This window comes from Phacochoerus africanus, chromosome 8 (genome assembly GCF_016906955.1).
Source record: "Phacochoerus africanus isolate WHEZ1 chromosome 8, ROS_Pafr_v1, whole genome shotgun sequence".
NCBI classification, from domain to species: Eukaryota; Metazoa; Chordata; class Mammalia; order Artiodactyla; family Suidae; genus Phacochoerus; species Phacochoerus africanus.
This window is the reverse complement of record NC_062551.1, coordinates 163,845,020-163,854,329: the sequence shown is the minus strand read 5'-3', so window position 1 is coordinate 163,854,329 and position 9,310 is coordinate 163,845,020. Positions and strand designations below refer to the sequence as shown.

Genomic DNA, 9,310 nt, shown 5'->3' with positions numbered 1-9,310 from the left:
CATATTTGCAATAGATGAAAGATAGAAAGAATATGTGTCCACAATTGTGTCCACAATGAATGGATACACAAAATGTGGCATATACTGTACACAATAATATATTACTCAATCATAAAAGGGAATGGTGTTCAGATACATGCCACAACGTGGATGAAACTTGAGAACATTCCTGAAGCAAAAGAAGCCAGACACAAAACAGAAAACACTGCATGATCCCACCTATATGTGGAATGTAGAATAGGTGAATTCATGGAGACAGAAAGGAGATTACCAGGGGTTGTTGGAAGGCAGAATGGGAAGTTAATGTTTAAGGGGTATAGAGTTTTTTGGGTGATGCAAAAAATTTTGGAAATATGCAGTTGTAATTGCTGCACAAAAGTGAACATATGAGTTCCCTCTGGGGCACCGTGGGTTAGGGATCTGACATTGCTGCAGCTGTTGAGTAGGCTGCAGCTGCAGCTATGATTCAACCCCTGGTCTTGGAACTTCCATATGGCAATAGGGAGGATGAAAAAGAAAAAAAAAGTGACTATAATGAATGCCACTGAATTGTATATTTTAAAAGAGTTAGAATAGCCAACTTTATAGTATATATTTTTATTAATTAAAAAATAATAATGTAATATATGAAAAACCATTGAGAGTAAATGGATGAATTGTATGGTATATAAATTACATATCAATTAGGATGTTTTTTAAAAAATAAAAGTTTCTACCTGGGGAGTTCCCATCATGGCTCAGTGGAAATGAATCTGAGCAGCATCCGTGAGGATATAGTTTCGATCCCTGCCTCACTCAGTGTATTAAGGATCTGAGTTGCCTTGTGCTGTGGTGTAGGTAGCAGACTGGCTTGGATCAGGTGTTGCTGGGGCTGTGGTGTAGGCCAGCAGCTACAGCTCCGATTTGACCTCTACTCTGGGAACCTCCATATGCCTCACCCATGGCCCTAAAAAACAACACACACACAAAGAAAGAAAAACAGGAAAAAAAGTTTCTACCTGGAAGATTCAGATTGGTAGAGAAGTAAAAGTAAGCAGAATATGTTAAGTTGCAGCAGCATCAAACCCAAATTTATCAAACCTAGAAGTAAGAAATGCCTAGAGTGACTTACTCACAGGAATAAATGCTTCAAGCTGCCACCTTAGGGATAGACTGCCATCTCCTCTGCTTTCTGTGGCCTATAAGCTGAACCAGGAAGTATCTAGAAATAAATGTATTAATTTCCTTTTAAAAACACGACATTGAAATCTGAGCTCGGTCTGCCCAAGATGGTGATCTAACCAATCAAAGTTATCCTCATTCCCTCCTTCAGTCATTCATTCATCACATCAGTAAGTATTTATTGGGCATCATCAGCAGGCACAGTCCTCTGCTCCAGGCCATGGAAAGTATAAGGACATGGAACACCTAGTGACAACCTTTAAGGAGATCTTCACTGGGTATCTGGGTACCAAATGAATGGAAGAGAGAATGGTTGGTTAATAAATATTGATCATGACTAACACACTTTTCTAAGAGTGAAACTCGTACTCTACAGACAGTTGTACGATAAGCTTTTCTCAGATCATTGAAAATTCTCCATAAATATCATTTTCCATGACTGCTACATACAGCCACATTGTTTGCCCGAGCCTTTCTCACAAATGCTGCCCTTGACAGCAAGGCTTGCATTTATACCAATGGTGTGGAGTTGATAACGCTCTCCCCTATTGGAAACAATAGATTAACAGAACAAACATGAAACACCCCTGGAAGTTTGGGGGCTGCCATGTATGGACCAGAGTCTCAACCCAAAAATCATCACTTTAAGTTCATGGTTTATAGCAGAGTTTCTGAAGCCAGACTCCCCGGATGGAAAGAAATAGGAATAAAGTGAGGGTAGGTGACTTAAAGATAACTTTGTCCCCGTCCCTTGCTATATCTGATCTGCATGACTCTTTTGGTGCCCCCTCCAAGGTGCATCCTCCACAGTGAATCAGCTCTGGAGGGCCAGGTCTGAGCTCTGCCCTTAGCTTCACCCCATCCGAGGTGGGCGGGGCCATCCTCCCCAACTAGGTTGGGTGCTCAGGGGAGGCCAGCTAGAGTCAGGGACAGTCAGCTGTCCAGAATTCCATGCACCATGAGTGTCTCTGTGCTGAGCCCCATCAGAGCCCTGGGCAGTGTCCCGGGGCTCCTGCATGTGGCTTCACTGTTCAGGCTGCTGCTGCTTCTCCTCGAGGCACCACAGTTCTATCTGCGCAAACAGTGGCTACTCAAAGCCCTCCAGCAGTTCCCGTCCCCTCCTTCCCACTGGCTCTATGGACACAGCAGGGAGGTAGGGAAGAGGGGACCCGGGAGTGGGAGGGCAGGGAGGGCCAGGCTCTCGGAGCATGGTCACGGTCAGCAAGTCTAAGGGACAGAGTTTCGTGTTTGTTAGCAGGTGGCCTCATGTAAGAAGCCAGCTCACCTCTCAGGTCTTGGCTCCTCACCCCAGTCCAGGCAGCTTGCTCGCTCACAGGACCCTGGGCTGGTGTCCTTGGCTCTGTCACACACTCCTTCCTTAGGTGCATCTGCAGGCTGTCCTGGAAGCCCTGCCCTTTGAGGACAATGGCTGTTCCTTCCAGAGTCTACCCCTCTCCAGGCTCTGCAGCTTCAGCTGTTCCCACAAACAGGCTTCTAGAGGCTTCCCTGCCCCAGTTACTCGGTGCCATCTTCTCTGCCCTGAGCTTGCCTGGGTGCCCAGACATCTGTCTGAAGGATCCTGCCCTGTGCTTTCACTGGCTGTGGAGACAACAGACAGGAATCTATATATATTATAGATAGATAGATAGATAGATAGATAGATAGATAGATAGATAGATAGATAGATAGATAGATCGATCTATTAGCTTCTTTATCCACTCATTTGTTGAAGGACATTTGGGTTGTTTCCACATCTTGGCGATGGTAAATTGTGCTTCTATGAACATTGGAGGTCGCATATATTTTTGTATGAGTGTTTTCATTTTTAATTTCTTTGGATATATAGCCAGTGTGGAATTACAGGGTATAAGTTAGTTCTAGTTTTAGTTTTTTGAGAACTCTCCATGCTGTTTTCCACAGCCCACAACCCAGTCTAAGAGCAACATTCCTCACTTAAAACACAAGCTTAAATAACTGTGGGGCCATTTTTTTTACCCTTATTTTTTAACCCAATTGAGATGATTTTTATGTAAATTTCCCCAGATCTGAAAGACAAATTCTTTTTTTTATATATACATTTTTTTATTTTCCCACTGTACAGCAAGGGGATCAAGTTATCCTTACATGTATACATTACATTTACTTTTTTTTCCCCCACCCTTTGTTCTGTTGCAACATGAGTATCTAGACATAGTTCTCAATGCTACTCAGCAGGATCTCCTTGTAATGAAAGACAAATTCTTAAGCTTGCTGACTTGCATTTCCCTGCCCTGGGTCATTGGATGGCTAAAGCATCACACACTATAGGAAAATCACAGGCTTCTGCCTTATACTTTGCACTGAGAACAGAACCTGCATTTCCTGCCAATTCACCATCTTAGTCCTATGGCAGTCCTTGGGCTGGGACACTGAGTCTGCCTTCCTGAGCCCACCATGACTGTCAGGACAGAGAGAGTCAGGGATGGGAGGCCATTGGAGGTGACTTGAGACAGAGTGCCAGCTGCCAATCAGCAGGAAGACCTGGCAACCCCTGGTCTGGACCACAGGTGCTCTGGGGCTGCCTGCCTCATTTGCTCTCCCTTCTTTCCTGTAATGCTCTTCCTTACATTTCAGATCCACAGGTATCCACAAATTCTTGGCTCCCTTGTTTGGTGAATACCTCTGAATACAACTGTGGACCCCTCACCACATGGGTTTGCCAAGAGCTGCCTTTTTGGCTCACAGAGAACAGCAGGTGCCTGGCACCATGTCACCACCTTCATCTTGGAATCAAGCCTCGTTTCTCTTCTGATGAAGCCCTCGGTCTTCATAATGGTGCTGAGAGCCCACTTGAATCTCAGCTTCTTCGCCATTGCTTCTCAGACTCTCCAATGTTCCCAGCCTGACTTTGACTTAAGTCCTTCTATCACCTGCCCCCGACTCTTTTTCAAACTTGTTCTCCAAGTGAAAAGATGCTCCAGCTGGGATCACATTTTGCACTCACACAATATGACCAGACATTTTGGAAATTCACATTCCTGAAATAGACTGGCCCCTCCTGCCTTTGACAGGATGTGCCTTCTCCTGCCACCCTCAGTTCCTCCCGTGTTGTCCTCTGTCGTCCTCCTGATCCCTTTTCCACCCCCACAACATACCCAGCTATGGACCAGGCGATGGTTTGCTCCTGTTGGTTGGGCAGGTGTGGTTCCAGCACTGGCGGATGCTGACCCCAGCCTTCCACTATGACGTCCTGAAGCCCTACATGCGTCTCAGGGCCAACTCTGTCCAGGTGATGCTGGTGAGTCCATCCCTGTCTCACCTGAACACACTCACCCCCAGCACAACTCCCAAAGTCCACTCTCAGACATTTGTGTCTCTCAGATAGCCATCAGACACAGTGGTCCAGAATCATACACCCAACCTTAGAGTGGACACTGCTCTCCCAAAGTGAATGAGACCCAGGCATCACCTTGGACCCATACTCTGGTCATTGATAAGGGAAAGGTGGGCCGTCGTGTATCCAGGGTCCTTTCTCCTCCCACCTTTATGTCTCTATGCAGTAGACTAGAGCAAGTGTCATTCCCCTGGGCATGAGGATGAGCTGCCCATGGCTGGCCTGGCCCATGATAGCCTCAGACACATGGTGGACATCCCAGCATGTCACTCAGGTGGGCTCTGGCCTGGGGCCCAGGGCTTCTGCATGGAACGGAGCCACTCATGGGAGGAAATGAGACCAGGTCCACACTCTCAGACCTGGGTCCGGCCATCACATGACACCCGCCATCAGGATTTTGATTTCTCACCACCTGATCTTATTAACATTTTATGGGTGAAAGGGAAAAAAAAGTCTATGAGGTCCTTTTCTAGGGGCTTCAGTATTAGACTCTTCCACTTTCTCTTGCCTGACAAAATTGCTTGCCAGGTTCGACCTCAACCATCTAGCTCAGCTTTCTGGCTTTGCTGGAAGGTGGTCATCATCATAAATTGTTTCCAAATTAAATGCAAATTCAGAATATTAGGAGAAAACCTGTTTATTTATATAATAAAATTTCCTGAGAAAATAGCCATCATATTACACCCCTGCTTTACAGTCTTAAATTGCTAAACACATGTTCTTAGAAAGGGAGGACGCCTTCAGAAGACGTGGAGAGGCAGAGAGAGAGCCTGGCCTTGCCAGCACAGGCCTTCTGGGGGGGCAGAACGGGGTCACTGTCCCCCTCCCCCCGCAGGACAAGTGGGAGCAGCTCGTCGCCCAGGACCCACGTCTGGAGATCGTGGGACCCGTCTCCTTGATGACCCTGGACACCATCATGAAGTGCGCCTTCAGCCACCAGGGCAGCGTCCAGACTGACGGGTCAGTGACACACCTTCCGTGGCAGCTGCTGCTTCTCCCCAGCTGGGGAGGACCACCCTGGCAGGCACTTGGGACAGCTGGATGCTTTTCAGCACAAAAGGCATCATTCTGCAGGGAGCCCCCCACCACGGGCAGATTCCAGCCCAGACCAAACCCAGACTCAGTCACACATCCTGATCCCCGACACAGTGGCCTGGCCCCTCAGGTCACTAGTGAAGGGCAGAGGGTCCGGAGGACTGTAGGGCAGAAGGACAAAGGCCTCAGGGCGGCCTGTCCCACTGACTGAGGACACCCCTCCCCCAGAGCCCTACTCCTTCTCCAACTCAGTGACTCCCACCAGTCCAGTCTCCTCTGCATCCTCTCCCTTCAGGAACTCCCACTCCTACCCCCAGGCCATCAGGGACTCAGCAACCTGTTCATCCCCCCGGGTGAGAAATGCCTTCCTCCTAAAGGGCATCACCTATAGGCTGAGACCTGGAAGCCGCCTGAGCCGCTGAACCTGCAAGCTGGCGCAGCCACACAGGTTCTGCTTCTGCTTCTGGGCTGCTCCACTCCTTTATCAGGCACATCTGAAAGGGACTGGCCTTGATCCTGAGGACAGAGCGAGCTTCCTGCTCCTCTTTTAGCAGCACCCCACATTGGGTGCCTCCCTGGGGAAGGGACTAGGAACTGAAGTCAGGGTGTCAGGGGCCATGCAGGGATTTTCATGTGTCACTGCCTTGGTGATGGCTGATTGAGACCCCCTCTCAGCAACCTCCAAGGGGCTGTGCTATCGAGGGGATTCCAGGCCTGTGTCACATGATGCTGGAAGTCTCAGCCCTGACATGCACACCCATGCTCATCCTCATCCACCTGCCCCTGAGACTGGGCCATGCAGGGCAGTGGGGCTACCGTGGATGCTGTACCTGGTCCCCAGAGCTCTCAGCTCCGCCTGGGAACCGCGGTTCCAAAACAGACCGAGTGATCCAGCTGAGGAAGGCGCAGCTGCAAAAGCAGGGAGAGATGGAGAACGTGAGGAAGAAGAGGCACTTGGATTTCCTGGACATCCTCCTCCTTGCCCGAGTGAGTGTCGGGGGCATAGGCTTGAGGCTTTGCCCAGAAGCACAGAGGACGGGGCAAAGCTGCACTCTCCCCCTGCCTCCTCAGATGGAGAAGGGGAACAGCTTGCCGGACACCGACCTCCGTGCTGAAGTGGACACGTTCATGTTCGAGGGTCATGACACCACAGCCAGTGGCATCTCCTGGATCCTCTATGCTCTGGCCTCCCACCCTGAGCATCAGCAGAGATGTCGGGAGGAGATCCAAGGCCTCCTGGGGGATGGCACCTCCATCACCTGGTGAGTGCCCCAGAGACGGAGAGCCCAGCCCCCACCCCCAGCTAGTGGAGACTCCCCCGTTCCCCAACTCTGCCCAGCCTCAGGATGGCCTTTGCTCAGGGACCACCTGGACCAGATGCCCTACACCACCATGTGCATCAAGGAGGCCCTGAGACTCTATCCGCCAGTACCAGGAGTTAGCAGAGAGCTCAGCAAGCCCATCACCTTCCCTGATGGACGCTCCTTACCTGCAGGTATGAGCATCACCACACCCACTAACCTCAGCATCTGCAGGAACACATGGGAGCTCAGACACCCACGTGCGTTGGTCCAGTTGCAGCGTGCTGTGAGTCTTACTGTAGTGAATTTAAACCTTATGTCCTGTAACAGGTGGGGAGGGTTTTGTAAAGCACTGTAGCTTTTAGGGCAAAGATTTCCTACTGGAACAAAGTGCCCTACCCCCTGCAATGGCCTGAAGCTCAAGATGTTTCTGGCCCCTTCATGGGAGAGTCCGGAGCAGTGGGTGTCGGGGGCCCAGGCTCTGTCTCCCTTGTTTCTCCTGCCTGTTTCCAGGTGGACGACTCCATCCAGCAGGGGGTGGGGTGACCATGTGGGCACCACGCCCTCTGTCCTGGGACGCAGGCTGGCCAAGGCCCTCACCCCCCTCCACCACTTCCCCTTGGGGACAGGAGACCCTCTGCCCCAGCTTCAAGCGGTGGGCAGGCTGGGAGGTGCCGGGCAGCTGTGAGCAGGAGGAGGAAAATGGGTTTGCAGCGGGAGGAGACCCCTGCTGCTGCGGGGTCACCAGGATGCTGGTGCGGTCTCTGGGCCCTGAGAGGGGCGACCACCCGTGGGCATGAGCTCTCTGACGTTTGCGGTTCTGGATGCCTCTAGAAGGTGTCCCTCAGCAGGGAAGCGAATGCTCGCAGGGGAGGTGGTGAAGCCGGAGACCTGCAGTCAGGCTGACACGGGCGTCCACATGAGGCCGAGTCAGCTAGTGCACGTGTGGACCAGGCGCGTGTAACGTGGGTACCGTCATCTTAATGCCTAAACCCTTCTCTCTTGTGCTCTCCTCGGGGACCCCCCTCCTGAGCTCCTGAGGCTCCTGTAACTCACGGACAAGGGGACGGAACGTGGGCCCTGTCCCATCGGAGACCTGATCTGCCCCGTGTATGAGTCAGCTCGGCGCTGCCACAACAAATAGCACAGACCGGGCGGCTTAAACAACAGACCCATCTCCCAGGGCGAGGTGCTGTCTGCAATCAGGGCGACTGCAGGCTGGTTTCTCTGGAGGCTTCTCTCCTTGGGGTATAGCCATCCGTCTTCTCCTGCTGTCCAGTGTCCCAGTCTCTTCCTACAGGACAGCAGTCCTATTGGATTAGGATTTTTACCCTAGTGACCTTATTTTCACCCTGATCACCACTGCAAAAACCACATCTCCAAACGCAGCCATAGCCTGGGGTCCTGGGGTTAGGGATGGAGCGTGGGGGTTTGGGGGGACAGGCAGCACCCACACCATCCCGCTTAGGAACTAACGGAGCCTCAGTCCCTTCTTCCCTCAGGTTCCAGTTGGGGGGTGGGGGTGACAGCCCAGGGAGAGGCCACTAATGCAGATCTAGTTAGGCATGGCACAGGACCTTAATTAGGGACAGGGCAAGGCCTGAGTTAGGGAGAGGGTAGGGACTGAGTTAGGGCATTAGTTAAGGACAGAACTGGGCCTTAGATGGGACAGCTCAGAGATTTAGTTAAACAGAGCTAAAGGCCTTAGCCAGGGACAAGTTAAGTCTAGTTAGGGACAAGAAAAGGCTTTAGTTAGAGGGAGTTCAGGCCCTACATTAGAGACAGCATAGGGCCTCATTTATGGACAGTGCAGGGCCTTCGTTAAGGACAGCACAGGACTTCAGTTAGGGACAGTGGGGGCTTTAGATAGGAACACTTAGTTCTAGTTAGGAAGAGTGCAAAGTCTTAGGAACAGGTCAGGGCCACAGTTAGGGATAGCATAGGTCTAGTTAGGGATTTAGTTAGCGACAGTTAATGACCTTACTAGGGACGACAAACATCCACCGTTCGGGACAGTGCAGGGCCTTGGTTAGGGACAACTTAGATGTAGTTTGGGACAGCACAAGGCTTTAGTTGGGAACAGGGCCTCATTAGGGCAGCGTAGGACTGCAAGTAGCAAAAGCTCCTTGCCATTTCTCCCCAAAAGCACTTCTTCCCTCTCCACCTGAGCCTCTTCCTCCTGTCCCCGATCCGTGTTGGGGGGTCTGGCATAAAGGCATGTCTCCTGACTTAATGGGGGGGGGAGGGCAGCTGAGTGTTTGAAGGTCGTGGGATGAGCCGTAGGTTGGGGTGAGTGCCCGTCTGCAGGGCACTGGATTGGGTGCTTAAAGGGAGAGGAGGAACAAAGTCAAGCTGGCAAATGCCCAGGGTTAGTGCAGCTCCAGGGGCTGCGAGGGAGCCAGGAAGAAGGACTGAGAGTTGGACTTAGACCTGATGGCTG

General features: G+C 51.2%; 1 protein-coding gene across 1 annotated transcript; it reads left to right on the top strand.

The window, feature by feature from the left end:
• The first annotated feature begins 2,119 nt into the window (after nucleotides 1-2,119).
• On the top strand, nucleotides 2,120-7,670 carry LOC125133405 (cytochrome P450 4A25-like). Its single transcript, XM_047791515.1, is given in 9 exon segments — nucleotides 2,120-2,314; nucleotides 3,775-3,782; nucleotides 4,300-4,438; nucleotides 5,370-5,494; nucleotides 5,865-6,008; nucleotides 6,439-6,556; nucleotides 6,641-6,831; nucleotides 6,931-7,130; nucleotides 7,384-7,670. Coding segments are annotated over 9 exon segments (1,407 nt in total).
• Nucleotides 7,671-9,310: the final 1,640 nt, after the last annotated feature.